Below are 25,299 nucleotides of genomic sequence, written 5' to 3' on the forward strand. Positions count from 1 at the left end.
ACTCACCACCATGCCCAGCTAATTTTTGTATTTTTGGTAGAGACAGGGTTTTGCCACATTGGCCAGGCTGGTCGCAAACTACTGACCTCAGGTGATCCCCCTGCCTCAGCCTCCCAAAATGCTGGGAATACAGGCATGAGGCATTGCACTTGGCCCCAACTCTTAAAGGAACCATTCTACGTGGTCACTGTAGCCACCCTTCTCTACTTAGAAACATATCTCTGTACTTAAAATTTATATATGTAATTAATATACATTATATATTTGATGCTGTTTTTTATTACAGAGTATAAATAAATAGTTCCTTTCTTTCATTCTAAGATAGTGTTAAAAATAGGTCAGTTCCAGGCCAGGCACAGTGGCTCATGCCTGTAATCCCAGCGCTTTGGGAGGCTAAGGCAGGCGCATCACAAGGTCAGGAGATCGAGACCATCCTGGCTAACACAGTGAAACCCTGTCTCTTCTAAAAAATAGAAAAAATTAGCCAAGGGTGGTGGTGGGCGCCTGTAGTCCCAGCTACTCAGGAGGCTGAGGCAGGAAAATGGCGTGAACCCAGAAGGCGGAGCTTGCAGTGAGCAGAGATCGCGCCACTGCACTCTAGCCTGGGCAACAGAGCGAGACTCTGTCTCGGAAAAAAAAAAAAAAAATAGGTGAGTTCCTCTCCCACATAAGTCAGTTAACTCTGTGATGCCATGTGACTCCTGATGGCAAGCCTGAAGGTCAGAAGGTATTATAGCCATCCAAATTATAGAGTTGTGTAAGTCTTTACAGATTACCTAATATGCTTTTCTTTTTTTGTGTTTTTATGTAATTGACAAACTCTACCCCAGAGAGGTTAAGTGACTTAACTAAGTTTGACATAAGTTGTGGCCACTGAGTTGACAGACAAGTCTTAATCCCAGACCAGTTTTTTTTCTTTCACTGAAATATAACCGCACATATTTTTTTAAAAACCCTCTTCCTCCTAAACTCTGGCTCCAGTCTGCTGACTTGATATCCTAGTTTAGATTTAGAGAATCCCAAGGGAAAACTCTCTGGCTATTATGTTAATTATTAGTCTTTGCTCCCTCTCCTCTTCTATTAGGTGGGGAAACATTTTCTAGAGAGTAGAAAAAAGTCCTCTCATAACCTGGTTTTTTCCCCTCCAGGTTATGTATTAGATAATTAGATAAATTGGACCTTATAATCTATCTGTTAAGTTCCTATTATACGTAGATTATATCTTGGTTCTTCTGCTTGAATCTCAGCATCACATATTTGTCCATTTAAAGTCCTTTCAAACTGAGCTCTTTTGCAAACAGCTTCCTGTGCAGGAAACCAGAGTTAATTACTAGGTCCTTAAAATGAATCCCCAAATTTTATTTTAGATGATACTGAGTTTTTGTGCCTTTGAGAAAGTCGTGTTAAATATGTTAAAACCATACAAAAAAGATAAACACACACATACACACACACAAAAAAAAACATACTAAAAAAAATGCCCAGAGAAAAACTCGTAATACCAGGCAAAAAATCACAGAGTAGTACCTGTCTCAAAAGCTAATCCTTCATGAAGTTGATGTTAGAGGACACTGTTCCTTGGTCTGTATCATAAATATTTTTTTTTTCTTTTTTTTTTTTTTGGATGGAGTTTTACTCTTGTCGCCCAGGCTGGAGTGCAATGGTGCAATCTCGGCTCACCGCAACCTCTGCCTCCTGGGTTCAAGTGCTTCTCCTGCCTCAGCCTCCTGAGTAGCTGGGATTATAGGCATGTGCCAGTGCAGCTGGCTAATTTTTTTGTAATTTTTAGTAGAGACGGGGTTTCTCCATGTTGGTCAGGCTGGTCTTGAACTCCCGACCTCAGGTGATCCATTGGACTTGGCCTCCCAAAGTGCTGGGATTACAGGCGTGAGCCACCGCTCCAGGCCCATAAATAATTTTTTAATGGAATGGGAGTAAAACAAAATTGTGTCAGTGTTGAAAGGATTTGGGAAGCATTTGAGAAAATTAGTAATTTTAGGGTTGTTAGGTATTCAAAGTCTCATTTAAATTGTTTTACAACTTAGGGCATAAATATTAACAGATTATTATTTATGTATTGCAGAGGAGAATTTGCTCTTTGGCTTGATGGAGATCTCTACCATGGAAGAAGCCATTCTTGTAAAACGTTTGGGAATCGTACACTTTCTAAGAAGGAAGATTTCTTTATCCAAGATATTGAAATCTGGGCTTTTGAATAAATACAATGCTCTCTGTCTTAGCAGGAGAATGGCCCAAACCTGACATGGACAAGCATTGTTTGGAAAGTTCAAGAAGCAATACAGTGTAACATGTCACTTGTGCTTTAAAATTAGTCTGTATCACCATTTATTACAAGTATAATTTTGGAGTTTATTTTTCAAATCATGTTCTTGTCCCAGAGTTCTTTAGGTTAACACTATGGACTGCGTCCATGTACTAGTATAACAGCTTGGGTTTGTTAGAATTTGGGCAACATTTTGATTATAATGACAACTTCATTTTCACATGTTATCTCAGTTCCCTAATAGGATGGTGCTCTTTTGTTGAACCTGTATTGATTTATTTATTTTTTAACTATATTGATTCTTTTACTAGAACAGTCTAATTGGGGCATTGAGGAAGTGAAGACTAGATACTTCTGTATCTGTGAAGTTGCCACAGGTAACATTTGGACATGTTCATCTTATTCTTATGAAGGAAAAATCACATGCCAAAATAGTACATACTTCATAGACCACTGAGTTCTAGTTTTTATTCACACTACAACATTCTCTGTAACAATGTTGCAGGTAGTTTCAATTTCCTTTTAAGAAAAATGAAATTTGAGGAGAATTTTGATTGTAATAGATGACAATACACATGATCTGCAGGTTTGGGCGTATGCTTTCATCATTAAATTATCTTATAAAGTTACAAATCACAAAGGAGAATGAGAACTTAATGATTCTATTGGATTTAATATATTAAGCAAGAAAACATACTATTTACATATGTGTAGCTTAGTAAGGCATTATCATAAGTACAAAAACTATGAAACAGATGCATTTTTCCTCAACATACTGTGTCAGGTATATACTGTTTTATAATTTGGTTGTTTTAGCCTTGTTGCACACCAACTCCCAAAATATAGGTTACTCTTGTTCAAAAGGAAAAAAAAAAGTGTGATTTTCTTTGAGTGGTATATGTTATTAATTACCATTAGCATTTGCTCTTATAAAGGGCAATGATTATAGTAGACAATATTGTAACTCAGTAGACTTGTTGAATATGCAAACTTACTGTCAAGTGACCTCAAAAAAAATGAAAAGATAGAATACACTAGTAGTTCTTATCCTCTTTTGTAGTAAACCAATAATAACCATTGTGGCAATAATTCATCAGTTAATTTTAAAGCTTCATGTTATGCAAAAAAGAATCCTGCTGTTATACATGTGACAGTGACTTTGTGCTGAAATTTCAGCTATTCCAGATAAACATTGTATATCTTGTAAATTAATGTTTAAAGGTAGTTTTGTTCTTATAGAAAGTGTTGATTGCCGGGTTGCTTATAGCACTTTAAGTTATTCTAAAAATGAAATTATAAGCCAAATATTGGCTTAAGTAGATTTAGTTGTATAGCACTTAGATATTTAGTTCTTTTGAAAGTTTAGATAATTATTTAAAGAAAGCATAATGCTAATGGAAAAGAAAATCTGATGTTCTATTATAATATGCTATTGCTGAATATGAATAGAAATACAGGGCATCATTTCCTCGTCTCATTATAAGTTAGTAACAATATATAGATTAAATGTTTACAATATAGGGAATTGTAAATAAATATATCAGTTTTTTTCCCTTTGGTCTTCCACAGCAGTATTATTGTCTTTGTGGAGTTGACTAATCATAATAAAAACATCCTGTAATGGATTTCAACTAAAATAAGGTCATAGTGGCATATACCAAATAAAATCAAATACAGAAATACAAATGAGTTTGGATTTATTGAATACTCATTTTCTTAGCAAGTCTTTGTTTGATTAAGCCTACTACTATCCCTTTTTTTTTTTTTTTTTTTTTTTTAATGCTTCTAATAGCTTACATTGTGGTGGTGGTCATGGTGTTAGGAGTAATAGTGATGGGAGGATGCATTCAATTAGAGGGAGCATTACATTTTTTAAAATGGAGATGGGAGAAGGCACTTGACACATGGGAAAGTGCAAGTTATTTGATATTTTTAAAGTACATTGTTTTCATTTTGAGTGGAGAATGCGTAACAAGCTAAGCCTCTTGTCATAAACAGTTTTGTGTGTGCAGTGCCAAGAAATTTTGATATTTTGTATCCCATAGGTTCAGTTAACATTTGAGAGGAGGAGTGACATGATCAGGTGTATACTTTAGGAAAATATCTGTGAAAAGTAGATGAGTAGAGGGAAAAACTAGAGACAAAGGGAAAGCGAGCCTTTTATAAAGTCCAGAAAAAAATGATTAGGCCCGAATAAGAATAGTGGTAATGGGAGTAAGGAAGCATAGATTTGGAAAGGATTTATCAGTTAGGATGAACAGGAGTTGATTATTGATTGGATGTCAGAAAAAAGGATAGCTCTCAGGATTTTGGTTTAGGAGTTTAGATGTATTATTTATCAAGATGGGCAAGGTACATAGAAGAAAAACATACAGCAGGTAGCAAAATGAAGTTAGTCATGGACTTTATTAGAGTATGATGTGAGATACAGGAGGATAAACTTTTTGGGGGTAGGACATTTTATATATCCTGAAAGGTGAACTTTAAAAGTCAACAAAAAACAAACTCTTTCACTTTTTATATGCAAACAAATATGAAATTTATGTATTACCATTTGTAATACCATTGAAAATACCAGCTATATAACAAAGTGAAGACCCAAATAGGAAGGATATACCATTTTCATTATTGGCAGACAATATTGATTAAAAGATAGCAGTTCTCTTAAATTATATTGACAGTGAAAATCTCACCCAGGCTTATTTTTTTTGGAAATTAAACTGATTGTACAGTTGATATGGAAATGTAAAATCAAAAAATAGCTAAGGCATCATGGAGGAATTGAGTATCTGGTCTTCAGTACCAGATAATCATGATTTATTAGAAAGCTGAGTAAGAAAGACAATGTATTGGTCAAAAGTTAGAAAGACACTGATTTCTAAAAAAGGTGATACTACTGACTGCTCAGTAGAGAAGACAGTCTATTCAATAAAAGATGGTGGATTAATTGCATATCTGTATGGAACAAAAAGTCTTGACTCATCTCACACCACAAACAATTACAGATTGAAAAATAATTGTGAAAAGTAAAACAATAAAGATATTAAATTATATAGGATAATATTTTCATGACATTAGGGTAAGCATATATTTCTTTAATGAGACACAAAAAGCACTAAATATAAAGGAAAAAAAATAAAGTATGCTACATTAAAACTTTAAGCACTTCATCAAAAGACATTAAAAGTAAGAAGGTGCCCAGTAAGAGTGAAAGCTGTTGTTTTCTCCAACTTTTATTTTTGGTTTGGGGGTACATGTGAAGGTTTGTTACATAGGTAGACATGTGTCACAGGGGTTTGTTATACATACTATTTCATCACCCAGGTATTAAGCTTAGTACCCAACAGTTATCTTTTCTGTTACTCGCCATCCTCCCACACCCCTACTCCAGCAGACCCTTGTGTCTGTTGTTTCCTTCCATGTGTTCATAAGTCCTCATCACTTGACTACACTTATAAGTGAGAACATGTAGTATTTGGTTTTCTGTTCCTGCATTAGTATGCTAAGGGTAATAGCCTCCAGCTTCATCCATGTTCCTGCAAAAGAGATGATCTCTTTCTTCTTTATGGCTTCATAGTATTCCTTGGTATGTATGTACCACATCTTCTTTTTCCAGTCTGTCATTTATGAACATTTAGGTTGATTCCATGTATTCACTATTGTGGATAGTGCTGCAGTGAACATTCATATGCATGTGTCCTTATGGTAGAAAGATCTATATTTCTCTGGGTATATGCCCAGTAATGGCAGTGCTAGGTTGAATAGTAGTTCTGCTTTTAGGTCTTTGAAGAATCACCCCAGCTTCTTTACACCATACACGAAGAGCAGCTCAAGATGGATTAAAGACTTAAACGTAAAACCCGAAACTGTGAAAGCTGTTTTAAAAGGGAATGCGGAGTGGAGCAACTTTGGAAAATATTTCTGGCAGTATCCACTAAAGCTAAGTATACACATGACTTTGACCAGAAAATTTAATTCCTTGATATGTACTGAACAGTAATATGTATGTGTTTACCAGGAGATGTGCTGGAATGTGTACAGAACTATTTGCTTGCTCTCATCACTTCCCATCCTCTCTCCTCCTATACCCATACCCATACACCCTACATATTAATTTACTGCATCTCATTGTTACACTTTACCTATAAAGTTGTGTATGCATTTCCTAAGAATAGGGATATCCTCCTAAATAGCCAAAGTACAATGATCAGATTCAGGAAATTTAACATTAATACAATAATATGGTCTAATATGCAATTCTTTTCAAATTTCTCCAATGACCCTAATATCCTTTCAAGCATTATTTTTCCTGGTTCATGATCCAGTCGAAGATCCTGCATTGCATTCAATTGTTCTGCCTTTTTTTTTTAAATCTCCTTAAACCTGGAAAGAGTTCATTATTCATTGTTTCATGACAGTTGTATGTTTGAAAAATTTCAGGATTGTAGAATGTGCTTTAATGTAGATTTGTCTGAATTTTTCCTTATGCTTAAATTTTGGTTATGCATTTTTTATAGGAAAACCACAGAAGTGTTTTGTCCTCTGCATCAAATCAGGGTGCACATAATGTACGTTTATCCCTTTATTGGTGATATTAGCTTTGATTATTTGATTAGATAGTGTCTACCATGTTTCTCCCCTACTATCAGTTTTCCTTGTGTAATAAGTAATATGTAGAGGGATGCGTATTTTTAAACTTTTTCATTCCCAACACATTAGTTGCCATTGCCATTTACTACAGGGAAGAGCTTTCCTTTTTCCATCATTTATGAATATGTAGTATCAGTATGAACTAATGAATTCTCCTTTTTCTAATTCAAAAGGTTATGTAACCAATTTCTATCCTAGACTTAACCAGTTGGAACCCCATCAGTCTTACTTCTATGAGTTTTTCAATTTTCTTGAGCATTTGCTTACTCCTCATGTAACAAAAATGTTTTAGATTGATCTGTACTTTCTGTAACCCAGTCCTAGAATCAGCCATTTCTGAAAGGAACCGTATTTCCCTTGCAGGAGAATCTTATTTAGAAATCAGGGGCACTTGTTGCTACTAGGGTGGTATCACTTTACGGCCTTTCAGGAGACAACTTATAGCATGAATTCACACCGATACCACTCCTTGCAATCTCACGCCACAGAGTTCTTGCTTGTCTTCTCTCATTCCATGTTTGTGTCTTCCCCCACAGTAAGGACATCAGTATATTTACTTGTTTGCTTAATTTTATGATACAGACCTTAGAACTTCAGAATTGCCAAACCCACGCCCTCACACCAAAATTCAGTAGAATTTGATATTTCTTAGTTCTTTTATGTCTTTAGACTGAAAGTATTAAATCAAAAAGTATTGTAATCAAAAGTTGGGTATATTTTTTCTTCCTGTGTGGTTATTTTAATAAGATAAAATAGAATTCAATTTATTTGCTTTGTTTGTGTCCAATATTAGTTTTTCTCCTGCTCTTATTTAATTTTACTTTATTGCATGTATAATATTTAAGTTCCCAAAAGTCAAAACCCTATAAAGAGGTATACTCTTAGTCTGGCTCTGTCGCCCAGGCTGGAGTGCAGTGGTGCTGTCTTGGCTCACTGCAAGCTCCGCCTCCCGGGTTCACGCCATTCTCCCGCTGGGACTACAGACGCCCACCACCACACCCGGATAATTTTGTTTTTGTATTTTTAGTAGAGATTTGGTTTCACTGTGTTAGCCAGGATGGTCTTGATCTCTTGACCTCGTGATCCACCCGCCTCGGCCTCCCAAAGTGCTAGGATTAGAGGCGTGAGTCACCGCACCTGGCCATCTATTTCACTTCTTAAAAGATATTCCCTTTGTTTTATAGCTGCATCTATTGTATGCATATGCCATTCTTGATTTGACCATTTCCTATATGTTTTAGGTTGTTTACAGTATTTTAGGTTAGAAACAAGGCACAACATATTATGCATATGTATTTTCATATTGTTTGAGTTGTATATTCCATGGAAATTTTAGGAGTGGGATTTATTAGTCAAAAAGTAAATGCCATGTAATTTTGTTAGATACTGCCTGCCCCACAAATCTGGGCACACAGTATTATTAGATAATCCTTATGGGAATGATAGCTGGTGGATGGATCGCAGTACTCTCAAAACCTCTAGGCTAAGAGGTTGGGTCATAGAGCACATTTTTAAATTAAGTAACAAAAACTGGCTGCGTACTTCTTATACTAAAAGTATATCATAGGTACTGGGAATGAAATTAGAATATTCTAGGAATCCTGTGGGGCATCTACATTAAGGGCCACTTCAGTATGGACTCCATGGTCTCCTGCTCCTCTTATATGCCCTGAACAGTGATGTAATAGAGAAGTTCCCATTGACATAAAATTCTAGTTTACACAGAATTGTTTCTATATCATGTGAGAAACAGCACAGGATTTTCTCTACTTTTTATCAGTTAGTAGCGAACAGAAAAAGAAGGAAGTAGAGCTTGGGAAGGGAAAGGAAAAAGCAGAAGGCAAACCAAGAATAGATGCAGCCTCATCTTGCAATACTGTGGGAAGCAAAAAGCCCACGCTCCGAACTTCCCTCCTTGTAGTGTAAGTGGGCAGAGTGATGAGGTGAACTTACACAACTTTAAGTTACGAGATAGAAGGGGTAATAAAGTACAGCACAGAAACCCTCCAAATACCTGATTGAAAGTTTGGAAAAGGAAAATCCTGAAGAGTGGGAAATATATAGTTATATATTGCCTGTTATTGGGAATTTAGAATTATCAATGATAAAATATAGGATTTCATATATTATTTGGTGACTATAAAAATATGAGGACTTTCATTACCTTGTTTTTGCCACCTGAGTTCTTTTATTTTTTGTTTTAATTTTTTTTGTCAAAATATCCTAAGTTTTTCAACTATGGATATTCCTATCATGGAGTTTTTAGGATAATAATATTTTGGTTTAGGAGATATTTTTGGATCCCAATTCACGAAACATTAAGATGACAGATGGCCTTAAAAATAAATAAAATATTTATCAGAAGAATAATACACAATGAAGAAAAAAGGCTACAAACCACAAGCTAGTATCACTAGACACCTCTTACATTGATGTCTGTCTCACAAGGTGCTTGTGAAGATATGCCTATCACACAGCAGGCCTTTTTATCTAAGGAAAGTAGCTTTCTGATTTTACAGCCAGGCCTTATTCAGAAGAGTGTTAGTTAACATCTTAGAAGCTGTCTGAGAAGAGGCCTTTTACTTTATCCTTACACTCAAATTGAACTTTGAATAATCTATGTCAGTGCCTGCATAAATTGTTATTATTCAGAATTGAATATGAGGAGACTCTTGAAACCTTCATCTATTAACAAATATTCTACTGATACTATAAGTTGCACTCTATAATTTTATTGTATTTCAAACAGAAGAAAGTGTATGTGGAATATAACCTGTAAGTACTATAAAAACAAGAACAGAAAATACAAGAAAACATCTTTTATTCTTGAGCTATTTGTCTTTAACATTTGGCATAGGTTTCACTTGTAATAGAAGTGTGCATCTTATATGAAATCCTACTTAGAAATATTGGTCATTAATTGGTAGCTCTATAAATACAGTATGGAAACAAAATATACATACTTTCTTAAAGAAGATACTGGAACCTTCAGTTTGAAAGAGACTCATACATGAAAACAAATATAATTCTTATAGCAATCTAATACCTATTATTTTGAGGTATCATATTTTGACATTAATTTTTACGTTTAACACCAAAGTGCTATACTGTCTATCAATGCATTTTAGTAACTTTCATTGAATCCAGTAAGAAGTGCAATCTCACATTCCATTCCATTTGTTTTTAAGATCACATACGCACATTAATGTCAAATGATTTTCTCCTTGCCATCATAATAACTGTATATTTTTTACTTTTGCAGAACTGATATTGCAGTTTTATGACTTTTAAACATTTCGTAAAGTTTTCTTTGTTACAGTATGAGGAAAATTAAACTGTCTCAAATCTGTTTTTAATTCACCAATGATTCTATGGGATTCTTCTAATACTGAACATTCCACTTCATAGATTTTCTGTATTTCTCCATTGTTGGAGAAATATATATCATTGTATTGATATAAATGCAAGCAGCTTGACTCATTATATGCTGACATGTAATGAAACAATAAACTTCTCCAAGAAGTCCTACAAAGGCAAGTAAATCTGAATCTCTCACCTCTGCCCTACTTTTAGTGAGGGTGTGCCTTCCTTTGTTGGTGCTAAGACAGGAAGTGTCTGTTTTTATGTGATTTGATCAAATCAAACAAGGAAGTGAACTCTTACTGGAAACCTGTTAGAATCCAAACCCATAGAGGAACTTCACAATTTCAGCAACATCTTGACAACTTTTTATATATGTGTTTGTTTTGTGAGTGATGCTATGATATAAACAATACAAAGTCAAGCTTCTGAAAAAATTTTAAATTTAATTTTACCAAACTTAATGGTATTTTCTTTTTTCCAAATAAAGACACATTATTATATGTTCTGCTGATATTTAACTCAGCATTCTTCTTAGATGTAATGTTTAATTAAAAATCTGTAGTAGTTTCTACAATGAATAGCTAAATATTTTGCCTAAAACATACAAGTGGCTGCGTGCTGTGGCTCATGCCTATAATCCCGGCTACTTGGGAGGCTAAGGTGAGAGGATCACTTGAGTAGGTAAAAGACCAGCTTTGGTGACATGAAGAGAACCCGTCTCAAAGACAAAAACACTCTGTGGAATTTCAACTCTTCGTCCTATTTCTATATATTTACATTCTATATGCTTTCTGAAATGCTTTGTGCTTTCTCAAAATCTCCAAGCTTCCTCATTCTAAGTAGAAATAGAATGCCAGAAAGTCATTTATGTAAAAATTGTTTAATATTTACTAAGTTATTACAGAGAGTTTGCATTTTCATTTTACCTACATGAGCATTTAGCATTAAGACAATAGTGGGCCAAATTTGGCTTTTGTCTTTGAAGGTTCATTTGAGTAGCGTAATCACAACATGGTCATCTCGGCCTTGCCATAGCATCTCTCCTTCAAAGTCTACCAGTCCATGTTTCCTGGCACGCATGAGAATACCCACTACTTTATCTGAAATACGAACGTATCTGTCAAAGAGATCTCCAAAGGTAACCTGGATCTTGCCGTCTCGTCTGTGGCGAGCCATTGTGCGGATAATGAAGCACATGTCCATAATTTCCCTGTAAATGTGCTCCTCGGCACGCTTGGCCCTTTCAGCGGTTTTGGTTCCTTCCTTGGGGCGGCCGTAGCCCTCATCTCCTTTGTGTAGGCGGGTGGACATGGCCAGCTCGTAATCAAACTCTTCACTGAAAGGATTGAGCTTCTGGGATTGTATGTGTTCATCAGCCCACTGCTGCCATCTCCCTTTCAAATTGCCCACTTGGCTGTATTTCTGTTGGGCTTTGCAGTTGAGTTTCTCTGTAAATCTGTTTACCCTAAAGTAGAGAGAGGGTGAACAATCAAGATTCAGATATGTTAACACCAAGTGTTGTTTTCCCTTTGTACTTCCCATGCATATGCATCTTTAATGTAAGTATAATTTTTTCACTACAAAAATAAACACAATATAAAAAATTAGAAATGAAAGAAGAAAAGTCATACATAGTCCCACCATTGTTCTTAGTTTGGTGCATATCCTTCTAGATTGTTTTCTCTATGAATATTTTAAGCATTATAATGATACTAAAATCTATTTTAAGAAAAAAGCTTCCCCACACAAAGTTAATGCAAATGTGTATATCTTAAAGTTGAGTATTAGTAACACTTTAGAACTGGAATCATGTAGGTGTTTTCAGGAATCTAGTTCTTAGAGGACCTCTGAAACCAATTTTTTCCCAAAGGTAAGGACTATACCACTACACATGCATTTTAATATTTTCTCATATATAGATTTTCATATGTGTATTTTTCAGTGAGAGCATATATAGACTAGTATCAATGATGCCACAAACTTTGAAATATTAAGTTGTACATATAGAAAACACTAGCTAGCAACAGTAACATTTACTGAACACTATGTACTGGCATTCTATATGCTTTTTATTAATATTCCCCGCAACCATTTCCTGAGATAGGTACTACTATTCCTAGTTCACAAGTGAGGAAACTGAGGCCAGAGAGATGAAGTAACTTCTTAAAGTCACAAAACTGTTAAGTGAACCAAAGATAAGACTTTGAAACAAAGATAAGTTGGCTCCAGAGCCTGTCTATAACTATGAAATACTGCCCTAAATAGGTGACGGGGTAGGATTCAAACGCAAGACTGCCTAACACCAAGGTCAATGCTCTTTCTACTATGCAGTGATGCCACTCAGCAGGCCCATACAGTGTCTAATAAAGGAATAAGTTGTGTTTTAAATGTGTGTATCTTTGGAATTCAGAATGCATTTTCTATTAAAAAGCCAGCTCTGGAAAGTGTAGACTAGTAGTATCAGGATGCCAGCCTAATATTAGTATGGGGCAGCAAACTAATGCAGGAACAAAAAACCAAACACCACATGTTCTCATTGTAAGTGGGAACTGATCAATGGGAACACATGGACACAGGGAGGGGAACAACACACACCGGGGCCTGTTGGGGAGGGAGAGCATCAGGATAAATAGCTAATGAATGTGGAGCTTAATACCTAGGTGACAGGTTGATAGGTGCAGCAAGCCACTATGGCACACATTTTTCTATGCAACAAACCTGCACATCCTAGCCTGCACATGTATCCCAGAACTCAAAAAGACGTCCCTGCCATTTGTCCAATTACCTAGACTTTTTCCCTAGGTCTCTAACTTCACAGGTAAAACACGAACTCGAACTATCTGAGAGTTGTACTCCTAACCCTCACAAGCGTCCCACCTTCCCTTTTTCTCCCCAGTAACAAGTGGCCTCATGCCTGGAAGCATTGGGATTGGTGGTGCTGAAAGTACTTGTGTGAACGGCATGCCTGAGCTATCCCAGCTCTCGCAATTTACTATTAAAAACCCAGCAACCAGTCAGATTTGGGTATCCCTCACCATCCAGACTCACTTCCTGAAATCTGGTTACCCAAACGCTGGAACCAAACACGTGGACCTGGAGGAATATATACTGACATTAACATTGTTTTCAAAAAAGAAATGACATCCACTAGATGGCGAACTTTCATCAGTTCTTATGCTGGATGTTTCCCAAAGTCCTACGCTTGCTACATTGTTTCATAGCACAATAGAATTGGAATTGGAAATACTCCTACATATAACACTACTATCCTTTATACAAACATGGATGAAAGTATATGACACAGTGAATTAGTAAAAACAAAAAAAGCACACAAAAACTGTATACACGATTATTACACCTTTGTAAAATATATGTATGAAGAAGTGCTAGGAGCTCACCGGGCTGAAGTGTAATGGATTTCCCTCAGCCCTCCTTGTCAGTTGATCCCCTGCCTCGCCATTGACTTTTCTTGTTTAGCTGCCCTCAGTGTGGGCTGCTCGATCTCATTATCAAAAGAAAGCAAATACCTTGTCCCTTTGGAGCCATGCTGATCAATGACTGATCACCATGCTGATCAAAGGCATATTCTTCAGTATCAAGCCCAAGGTCATCTTGGCAGAGCGTGAATTTCATACCAGACTTAACAGCTGAGGTGTCCTGCCAGAGTAGAGGCTCGAAGTATCTCAAATGAAAGTGAATAGTGTGATTTATTAACTCATACTTTGTCTCCTGAGCACCAACTGTGGTGCTGCCCTATTGTGTAAATCCTAATGCATCCTGCCTTTAAACAGTTTTTGAGCACTTTTACATCCCTCCCATGCTTTGAAGTATTTATTTACGATACTGTGTGCCAGGCACTTTTTAAGGTACTTAGTGGATATTTTATAATGAAAGTAATACAAATTTGGGTTTATGATACAATCACAACTCTGTAAAATGTATAAGCACTAGGCTAAAGAATTTAATCACATTTGCATAATTAAAAATGATTATGTCAGTATCCAGATAACAGTTGGTTCTTTTCACTTTTCAAAATTCTCTTTTATGTTGGTATTATACTGATTTGGTAATAAAGAAAGCAAAAAATAGGTAAATACTCAAATTTGCATCCAGAGGTAATTTGTTTAAACCACATTACATGGGTCTCTGATTCTTTGATGTAGGCTTTTTCTTCTAATTTTTAATTAGGAACTTAGATTCCCTAAATGTTGCAACTTAGTGTCATTTGGGATAACAGCTGGGGTTGGTGTGTGCTAATAAATCTGTGAAGAGCTTCTAGGCCAGGCACAGTGGCTCACGCCTGTAATTCCAGCACTTGGGGAGGGTGAAGTGGGCAGATCACTTGAGGCCAGGAGTTTGAGATCAGTCTGGCTATCAAGCTGGCTATCATGGTGAAGCCCCATCTCTACTGAAAAAATACAAAATTAGCCGGCGTAGTGGTGCACGCCTATGGTCCCAGCTACTCTGGAGACTGAGGCAGGAGAATCTCTTAAACCTGTTAGGCAGAGGTTGCAGTGAGCTGAGATAGTACAACTACACTGCACTCCAGGCTGGGTGACAGAGATTCTATTGGAAAAAAAAAAAAAAAACCTGTAAAGAGCTCCTAAAGGAAGCACCATTTAAATATTAATGTCTATTTGTTATATTGTCAAATTGTAGTGCCCTCTAATTAGAGGGAAGAACACCAAAGAAAGTTGGTCCCATAAGAAAGAATTAGAAAATAGGGCTAGGAAAAAAAAGAAGGAAATTCATCTTAATGAGCATCTAATTTTCTCTATTTTATAAACATTCTGTATTATTTTTATATCTCCAGTTTTTAAAAGGTCAAAGTATATTGGGTTTGGGTTTAAGTCAGGGTTAGAAAGTCTTATATACTGAATTTTTTTTGGTCAATAAATATCAGAAATATAAGAATCGATACCAGATTATGCTGTTTTTAAAAATTTTAGGGAAAAATGTGAATGAAACTCTAGATTTAACTTTAGAAAGATAACCTATCATAAATTGAAAGAAAGCAAAGCAATATTTGAAGGCTAACATCTCACTCATATTTTGGAACAGCAATACTAAATCCAGACCCACCTTCTCAGTTTCTTCATTATTAGTAAACAAACTTTCTTATAGTCAATGAAAAGTATAAATTAGCCGGGCGTGGTGGCAAGCACCTATAGTCCCAGCTACTCGGGAGGCTGAAGTAGGAGAATGGTGTGAACCTGGGAGGCGGAGCTTGCAGTGAGCCTAGATTGCACCACTGCACTCCAGCCTGGGCAACAGAGTGAGACTCCATCTCAAAAAAAAAAAAAGATATATATATGTATCTTCCCTGTCCTGCTATGTTCAAGGTAACTAATTCTACTAGACATCACAAGCAATCTGTCTAGGAAAGTCTAGTTTCATTTACTAAAATATATTCTGAAATTTGTTTCTTATCTAAATGGGCCTCTTCAGCAGCGTGAGGAGAAGATGGGAAACAATTTTATCTATAATTCTGTCACTTCAGAGTAATGATTATATGGGTAAATTATTATATATGTAATCAAACCCCCAGGAAATAAGAGTTCTAAAAGATATATTTCAAATCCAGCAAGTTCACTGCCACTGAAAACATTTTCTGATGGTTGCCCTTCTCCTGAATCACCAGCTTCAAAATGCCTGGGGCGCCTAGAGGCATGATTTTCTCTTCTGTCTGCCATCTGTATGGAGAACGTGAAGATGGGCTCTCATTGCCAGCTCCACAGATCTTCCTGTAGAGGGAGCATTTCTCCTCCTCATGCAGGCACCCTCCTCTGTCAGCGAAGCAAAGAATCTCTGCCACCGTTTCCAACTTCTAGGAGAAATGCTGCGTTGATTTGCTTGTCCTTCCCTACAGACAGTTTAGCCCCTTTGATTACTGAGAGCATGACATCAAGAAGGGCACATTTATCAGAAGCAGGGTGACAGCATTCAAAAGGCAATATGACATTTCCGCTCAGCAGTTTTGCTGTCTGTCATTTTCAGCTTCATTTGAGAGCCAGGCCTGTGATTCTCCTTCAGATTGAACTGTCTTCAGAGTCTGTGGAAGGGGTTCGCGGCCCTAGAATTGGGCATAGGCAGAAGGACAGCATAATTTTGCCTTTGTTTCTTGTGAGGTCCTTCAATACAGTTGCACCAAAACCCTGAACTTTGGGAGTCGTTAGGATTTTACTAATTAAGCCCACATTTTGATCTCCACTTTGTTCCTTGAGTCTGTTCTCTACTGAGAGGGACAGTGTAGCATAGTGGTTGAGAACACAAGTGCCTTCCCAACTTCATCCCTTCCTTGTTCTGTGACTTGGATTATATGTTTCTTAATGTCTCTTTGTGCCAGTTCCCCTGTTTGTAAAATGGCAGCCTCCTGCTCAACTGCTATTATTTTCACTGAATTAAACATGGAGGACAGGATGATAAGTGATTGGTACTTTCATCTTGCACCTTTATGGGAGAGAGATCTAATTTCTTTTGTCTAAAGGAACTGGATTGAACAAGTCACAATCAAAAGACTAAATATGTTTAAAGTAAGACAAAATATAAACAATTTTCATAGTAAAACTCCAGTTAGAAAAACCACTGTTGGTAAAGAATTTATCTACTTTTTTCACAGTTGATCTCTTTGTTTCTATTATCCATGGAACATCTTAACCACCACGAAACTTTCTTTCCACCTAAACGTCTATGATACATAATTTTCTCCTTATTGGCAGATACAGGGAGAGAAGGGTGCCTATAATTAAAACTAAGTGGACAAAAAGACTTTTCAAATTGGCTTAGTAATGCTGCTTTCATTTCTCAAGCAATATTTGAGAGTATCATTGGCCAAAAATTCCTATGAGGTGTCTGCTGAAGTTTCCTGAGCACAGCTAGGATTACCAATGGAATTAAGAGCTGCTGTTGCTGCATACACCATTCTGGTACCCTATGTACTCTAAGACTGAGGGAAAGGAATCAAAAAAGGAAAGAAGAGATTTAACTACCACTACCACTCTGAACCTACAGAGCCAAGCTCCTAGCATCTTGAAGGGCTGGGATCACCAAGCCTGGCTCCCTGTATTATAACGAGTACAATTTACTAATGAGCTCCCCTGAGTCTATCACTTTACATAGCTAATATAAAAATAACCCCATGAGATATGAGCTATCACATCTATTTTTTAGATGAGGATAGAGAGACTCAGGATTACCAAAGTAACCACGATTCAAATCTAATTGTCTCTTATTCCAAGTGTAGGCATTTCAACACATTAAGAAGGTGCTCATGTACTAGCCTGATTTGGGAAACCCCAAGACAGGTCCTGTATCCCACTCCCCACTTTTAGGTGAGACAGTTTACTCAGAGCCAGAATGACTGAGTTCAAATCTCATGGGCTGTAAAATCTCATACAAATTCCCTCATATTTCTTCATCTCCTGTCTCCATCTATCAAAGAGGGATGATGATTATATCCTATCATATGAGCATACTGTGAGGTTAAATAAATATATGAGAAGTGCTTAGACAAGTGCCAAAGAATGTCTAGCTCTACTATGCATTCAAGATTGGTCCCAGCTGTCACCTCCCTACCGCTAGTTAATTTAAAATGTGCCAAGAGAAAGATCTTGTCATTGTGCCCCCTCAGTCTTTATTCTTTTGGACCCCATTATTCCATTTCTAGCACACATGTCCCAAGATCCAAAAGGCCAGAATTTGGAATATGGTTCCTCATGTTCAGATAGCATAGTTACTTCTGATCATGAATTTCTATATTAAGCACAAATCCAGACCTCTGAATGCATCCTCAAGACAGTGCCCAAAGGTTAGAACCATGTCTGGTTTCAAAACATTGCATTTGGGCAAGTCTTAGCTTTGTCACTAACTTGCTGGGCAAACTTACCCTCTGAGCTTTGGTGTTCTTATCCCTGCAATTGTGAATAGCTACCTCAGAGGGTCATGAGAAGTGAAGCGACAAAGCATTTAAACACCTATAGCATACACTAAACACGTGACAGATTATTGCAATTACCCGTTTGCCATTTTATTTTTCTTGAAAGCTAGTAGTGTAGTAGTTCTAATTCTTTCAAAACACCTTTATAGTCTCAAACTATAAGACAGCTGTTTAAGCCCGGTTCAGTGACTCATGCATCCCAGGACCTTGGGAGGCTGAGGTGGGCGGATCACCTGAGGTCAGGAGTTCGAGACCAGCCTGGCCAACATGGTGAAACCCCATCTCTACAAAAATACAAAAATTAGCTGGGCATGGTGGTGTGCACCTGTAATCCCAGCTACTCAGGAGGCTCAGGCAGGAGAATCACTTGAACTCAGGAGACGGAGGTTGCAGTGAGCCAAGATCGTGCCACTGTACTCCAGAATAGGCAACAGAGTGAGACTTCATCTCAAAAAAAAAGAACAGCTTTTTGTCAAAATAGGTAACCTTTTTTTTTCTTCTTCTTATTGTTTCATGAGACTTGAAAAACACACTGTCCCCAAAGGGAGTCAGTCTATAAATGTAATGACATCGGACACTTTTCTTATATTTTGATACCCTGGCATCGTGGAACAAGAAATCCTGACTTCCTACTATGTGGAGTTACTGTCTTGAAATAAAGCACGTGTCTCGTCTATACAAATGTTTCGGATTGAGTGTGTGTGAGTGTGTGTGTGTATTTAGCATCTAGACATTTTAATTATTGCTGTCTTTGTTTACAAATAGGACAAACTGTTTTTGAAAATTTGAAAAGTTGCAAAGTAACCAAATCTATGTGAGTAATAACAGTTTTCATGGATTAAGCATATGTGACAAGCTCTGTATTTGATAACCCTAATCTCATTTACATTTCCCAATACAATAGAACTTCTCCCAAAAGCTTACAGTTGCTGTCATTTTACAAATGAGGAAATCCGCTTTTTTGTTATTTTTTATTTTTTATTTTTATGTGAAACAGAGTCTTGCTCTGTTGCCCAGGCTGGAGTGCAGTTGCATGATCTTGGCTCACTCCAACATCAGCCTCCTGATTAAAGCCATTCTCATGTCTCAGCCTCCTGGGTAGCTGGGAGTGTTACAGAGGTGCAACACCGTGCCCAGCTATTTTTTTGTATTTTTTGGTAGATATGGGGTTTCACCAATGTTGGTCAGGCTGGTCTCCAACTCCTGGCCTCAAGTGATCTGCCCTCCTCGGCCTCCCAAAGTGCTGGGATTACAGGCATGAGCCACTGTGCCCAGCTGAGAAAATCAGCTTTAAAAAGGACTAGTTAGGGGCCTAACTAGGATTTGGGATTGGGTCTGACTTCATTCAGAGCCTGCTCTCAAATTAGACAGCAGCCTCAGAGATTTGTGTTCCATGGGTGTTATTGAAGCAGACGTATCTCCTGATAATAGCATAGACATTTGGGACAAGGTAAGTTTCCCCAGTGAGTCTACCGGAAACCACTCTTATCTCTAAAGAAATAAGCCAATTTTTTACTCATTATAGAACTGACTTAAAGAATTCACACAAAACAGGCATCCTTCTCTGATGGCTTAATCTTTGTTGAGGCTAAGACTTGGATGTTCAGTTCAAAACAAAAAGGAGAAACAAAATAGCACAGGCCCTGACCAAAAGGTCCATGTCTAAGGTTGGCACCGACCTTCAGCCCAGGGTCATCCCTCCTCTACAGTACTCACTGCCTTTGAGTCTTTGAGATTCTCGCTCTAACCCTGGCAGGACTTCATCTGCTGCATCCCAGAGTTGGTTGGGACTCAGTAGTGATCCTGATACAAGGAGTGGGAGGATGCATTCACTTACTGAGAGGGCAAGGGGCGCTTGATCCTGGCCACAGCCACCTGCACTCCATCCTGCTCGGGCCTCTCCTCGGCCTCTCCTCCGTAGCCACTGTCCTCTGTGTCTACGCTGTCACTCCTCCAGGTGGGCTCCTCCTGCTCCATCACTCTCCAGCCCTTGGTGAGCTCAGATACCAGGTTGGCACATTTTCTCCTCCGTGTTGGGGAGCCGTGGCTGTGGAGGATTCTGTCAATGTCATTCTCTGGCTGCCCAGGTTCAGGCACACCAACATCCCTCTCATACCTGTGGCTGAGGTGGCTCACGTCCCCTCCTCTCTCATAAGCTTTGCTGACCACCGTTTTGGTCACCTCTTTCTTTTTGATGTGAGAAACCTCAGGGGCTTTCTCTGAGCTTTGTCCATCTCCATGTCCTTCTGGCGTTCGGTGTGGCGACTTTGGGGCACTCTGAGCTTTCTGGTGTGAAGTAGGGGGTGTGATTGGTTTAGGAGCTTGGGGTGAGTCCTGGGTCCCTCCCGGCAGCCAGCCTGTAGGCTCCTGGGCCTGCCTGATGCTGTTCTCATTCGCCCACTGCTGCCAACCTCGGGCCAAGTTGATGACCAGAGTGGCTGTGCGTATCTTCCGGAGGGCGCTCTTGGCTGGGCCCTCCTCCCTTTCCTTTTCGCCCGGAGCCATGCTGCCCACCTGTCTTTTTTCTGCTGATAGCCTGGGCAGTGGCTAAAATGAGTATGGTCCAGTGGAGTGCCTGGGATTTAAATAGAAGCAGGGTGCGGGGTGGGAAGGAGAGCTTAGTGACGATGGAAACTATGTGAAGCATTTCTTGCCAAGATATGGCGCCTTTGCCCTGATGGTGTTCTTTTTATAAATCATGACAGCTCGAGTTTCATCATGGCAGAGGGACATCTCTGCTGGTAAGGGACAGTGATATGCTCACTCTCTTTCTTCTCCAAGTGCCAGAGTGGAAATTACTAGATCAAGTCATGTGCTCAGCCTTATGTTTTTCTGACCTTAATATGGTCCTGCCATTTATAGGTGCATACAATATGCGTACATATTACCCTGGGAACATTATAGGATTGTTCCCATTTAAACCCCAGCAGTCCTCAGTACAGCTCCTAATTAGTTCCACTTTATAACTAAGTAAACTAAAATCTAACTTCCTGCAGCTAATAAAATCTGAGATTCAAATCCGTATCCGTGTAATTCAAAGCTTGTGCCTCCTTTTATGCCAGTTATCAAAGATCCTAAGTTGCCTTTTTCTTTTTCATTCAACTCCATTAGAAATAGACCTTAGAAAATCAACTCACCCAACCTTCATTTTCCAGATGAGAAAATTGAAGCCCAGATAAGAGAAAGACCAAAGTCCAGACAGTCAAAGACTAATTACTTTCCAGTCCCATCTTTGAAGTATTGTATAGATAACTCATATTAAAATACAAAAAGGCAGTCAAAATTTTGGTCCAATCATTAAAAAATGTTTTTAAAACCTGCATACACATTGAATTTTAGAAATTATTATTGGAATACATCTTTTCAAATACTTTGTTTGAAAAGATCATCTAAGGACAGAATTCTAAGGACAGAATAAATGAATGCTATTGGTAGCTCACTTCTTATCCCCATCCCTGCCTACTCTTACCCTTTGGTTTTTGGTTTTTGTTTTGTTTTTTTTTTTGAGATGAGGTCTTCCTGTGTCCCCAGACTGGAGTGCAATGGTGTGATGATGACTTACTGCAACCTTGACCTCTTGTGCTCAAGCAATCCTCTTGCCTCAGCCTCCCAAGCAGCTGGGACTACAGGCATGAGCCAACATGCCTGGCTAATTTTTTTTTTTTTTTTAATAGACAGTGTCTCACTGTGTTGTCCAGGTTGGTCTCAAACTCCTGAGCTTGTGCAGTCCTCCCACCTTGGCCTCCCAAAGTGCTGGGATGACAGATGTCAGCCCCCACATCTAGCCCCCTTTGTTTTTAATAACACAATCTTCCTTAGCAGGACTTTAAGTTCATGTAGGCAAAGATAGTTTTTCAACTCTCACAAGAGAGACTGAAATATAATATTTTTTGAAAGGACTGGAAAGACAAGCATGGGGACAGAAAGAGAAACATCTATGCAGTGTATTAAACCAGATAAAAATGTCCAAGGCTCAGCAATGAATAATTTCTTAAAGTAAGCAGAATTTTTTTTCATTCAACAGTTCTGTTGGCTTTAAAACTATATCCTTTCCTTCAGTCTTGCATGCACCATACTGATTGAAAACTGCTGTTTAAGAGCACAAAAAGGTATAAAAATTAATTATTTCAGGTAGTGAGACATTTATTTTGGAAAAAAAGTTGATATTTTTCATCATGTGGGTTATTTACCTCCTAGGATAAAAAAAAATTGGGAAGTGATTTAATACTTGATCTACAAATCTGTCAGAGGTGTTTCCAGAGTTCAACAGCATCTGATAGCTTTAACTAAGGGCCATAAATGTGGAGAAAAAGAAAATCCCTCTTGATTAATTAAGAGGAAGTTGGATCACAAGGAAAGAAAGCTATTACAAACAAAGATTTCAATCTGAGCCTGAAATTTCTGGCATTCCTCCCAGCAATGCAGATTCACTGCAACCTGTTTGGTTCTTATCAGAATCTCTTCATCCCACTTGGAAGGCCTTAGGTAAAAATAGAGTTCCTCTAAGACACCCATACGCTTAGCCCAGAATCAGGATAATTTATAGCTTTCAACGAGATTTTCCTGCTGCCTGTCCACACCTGCCCCAGATCCAGTCCTGATAGAGGGAGAAGAAATGGAAACAGCAAATGCTAACAGTCTTTCACATATTAACTGGCATTGCAGTCAGCTACTGGGGTTTGGGGATGTCAGCAGAAGGTCTTGGCTAAAAAAACAGGAGCAGATTCTAAAAGAGCCTGGTCATTCCTTCTGAGATTTAGCCTCCATGGCAACTGCAGTCCTTCGTTCACAACTCTACAGAAGAGAGTATAAAATCGTTCTCCTCCTCACGTGTGCTTTGGGACTTTCTTCCCGAAAGCAAGGTCTGTATGCCACCTCCCATACATCTTTGATTACTAGAGAAATGTTATGTTCATTGTCTCAATCGAAATTCAAATTCTTGGGAGTTCCAGATTTTCCTGTTTCATTTATGTTAGAAATGAAAATAAAATCTCAAAGACAAAAATAAAATGAAATAAGTGTTTTACATTGGGAGCTTCCTAGGAAACCTTGAGATTTGAAATTGTTTGTGAGGATGATTAATGAAATAATTATCACCTAAGAAGTCTCTTATAAGTGAGAAAGTATCTTCAAAATAATATTTGTTATTTTTTGATCATATGAATAATAGTAGGAAGAGGAAGGAGAGGCATTTATATATTTTTCTGCATGATACACTTAGAAGTTAGGTAAAGCCAACTCTCATAACCAGTTGTATAATCTTATTAAAGAGACTTTAGGAAACTACATTTGCTCAAAGCTGTATGAAACAATAGCTTTTTGGGGGGGCTTTTTTTTTTTTTTTTTTGAGATGGAGTTTTACTCTTTGCCCAGGCTGAAGTGAAGTGGCATGATCTTGGCTCACTGCAACCTCTGCCCCCTGGGTTCAAGCGATTCTCCTGCCTCAGCCTCCTGAGTAGCTGGGATTACAGGCATACGCCACCACACCTGGCAAATTTTGTATTTTTAGTCAAAATGGGGTTTTGCCATATAGGTCAGACTGGTCTCAAACTCCTGACCTCAGGTGATCCAGCTGCCTGGGCCTCCCAAAGTGCTGGGATTACAGGCGTGAGCCACCGCACCAGGCCACAATAGCTGCTTTTTAAAGTTTTATTATGTATATTTGAAGTTTACAACATGATTTTATGGAATACATATATAATAAATAGCAAAATAATTACTATAAGAAAGCAAAGTAACATTTATCATCTCACATAGTTGCTTTTTTGATAAGAGCAGCTAAAATCTACTTTAAAATCTCTAACGCACTTTTATTAACTATAGTGCTCTATTGTACATCAAATCTCTAGATTTGTTAATCCTACATATCTGCTACATTGTATCCCTTGACCATGTGTTTCCCCATTTCATCCCCCAACCTGACTCCTGTAACCACTGTTTTATACTCTATATATTTATCCTTTTTAAAAAAAATCATGCAATATTTTTCTTTCTGTGTCTGGCTTATTTTGCTTAACAAAATGTCCTTCTGGTCCATACATGTTATGCCAAATAGCAGGATGTCATTCTTTTTCCGGGCTGAATAATTTTCCATTCCTTCTTTATATATAGACACACACACATATATACACACATACGTGTATATAATATATATATTATATATGTTATATATATGCATACACACATATATACATATCCCACATTTTCTTTATCCATTTGTCCACCTACAGACATGTAGGTTGTATCCATATTTTGGGTATTGTGAAAAATACCACTATAAATATGGGAGTGCAGATATCTTTATGAGGTAGTGATTTCATTCCCTTTGGGTATATGCTCAAAAGAGGGATTGTGGGATCATATATAGTTCTATTTTTGATTTCTTTAGGAACCTCCATACTGTTTTCCATAATGACTACAACATCCTACATTTTCACCAACAGTGTACTTTTCTCCACATCATTGCCAACATTTATCTCTTGACTTTTTGATAATAGTCATCCTAATGGATATGAAGTGATATCTCATTGTGGTTTTGGCTTGCATTTCCTGGATGATTATTGATGTTGAGCACATTTTCATATACCTACTGGCCATTTTTATGTTTTCTTTGGATAAATGTCTGTTTAAGTCCTTTGTCTATTTTTTAATGAGGTTATTTGTCTTTCTGCTAATAATTTGTGTTTTATTTATACTTTTAAAATACTTAACTCTTTATCAGATATGTAATTTACAGATATTTTTCCCAATCCATAGGTTGCCCTTTCATTTTGTTGTTTGTTTCCTTTGCTGTGCAGCTTTTTAGTTTGATATAGTTCCATTCATTTATTTTTGATTTTGTAGCCTGAGTTTTTAGTATAATATATTTTAAAAATCATTGCCAAGGCCAGTCAATGTCCAGGTGCTTTATTCCTATGTTCACTTCTAGGAATTTCATGCTTTTAGATCTTACATTTAGGTCTTTCATTGACTTTCGGTTTTTGTGTATGGAATAAGATAAGGGTCCAATTTTATTCTTTTGCATGTGGAAATCCAACTTTCCCAACACCATTTATTAAAGAGACTA

At 37.6% G+C, this 25,299-nt stretch overlaps 2 protein-coding genes across 13 annotated transcripts in view; one reads left to right on the forward strand and one right to left on the reverse strand.

Moving 5' to 3' along the window:
• OXR1 (oxidation resistance 1) overlaps positions 1-3,970 on the forward strand; it is a 469,361-nt gene extending 465,391 nt beyond the window's left edge. For all 12 annotated transcript variants that reach the window (XM_015145857.3, XM_015145860.3, XM_015145862.3 and 9 more), the window contains one exon: positions 2,084-3,970. In XM_015145857.3, coding sequence (XP_015001343.2) covers positions 2,084-2,219 — 136 coding nt within the window. In that variant the 3' untranslated portion in view covers positions 2,220-3,970. The remainder of the gene's footprint in view (positions 1-2,083) is intronic.
• Positions 3,971-9,738: 5,768 nt separating this feature from the next.
• On the reverse strand, positions 9,739-20,821 carry ABRA (actin binding Rho activating protein). Its single transcript, XM_001088098.5, has 2 exons — positions 20,071-20,821; positions 9,739-11,762 (listed from the first exon to the last, which is right to left on the reverse strand). The coding sequence occupies exons 1-2, from the start codon at positions 20,736-20,738 to the stop codon at positions 11,285-11,287; spliced, it is 1,146 nt and encodes a 381-aa protein (XP_001088098.2). The 5' UTR covers positions 20,739-20,821; the 3' UTR covers positions 9,739-11,284.
• Positions 20,822-25,299: the final 4,478 nt, after the last annotated feature.

This window comes from Macaca mulatta, chromosome 8, assembly GCF_049350105.2.
Source record: "Macaca mulatta isolate MMU2019108-1 chromosome 8, T2T-MMU8v2.0, whole genome shotgun sequence".
NCBI lineage: Eukaryota > Metazoa > Chordata > Mammalia > Primates > Cercopithecidae > Macaca > Macaca mulatta.

Excerpts from the sequence above, each read along its gene's own strand:
- ABRA (XM_001088098.5), bottom strand. The coding sequence starts at position 20,738 with ATGGCTCCGGGCGAAAAGGAAAGGGAGGAGGGCCCAGCCAAGAGCGCC. Across the intron at positions 11,763-20,070 it reads AAGCGCCCCTTGCCCTCTCA|GGTAAACAGATTTACAGAGA; the intron begins GTAAGTGAATGC and ends TCTCTACTTTAG.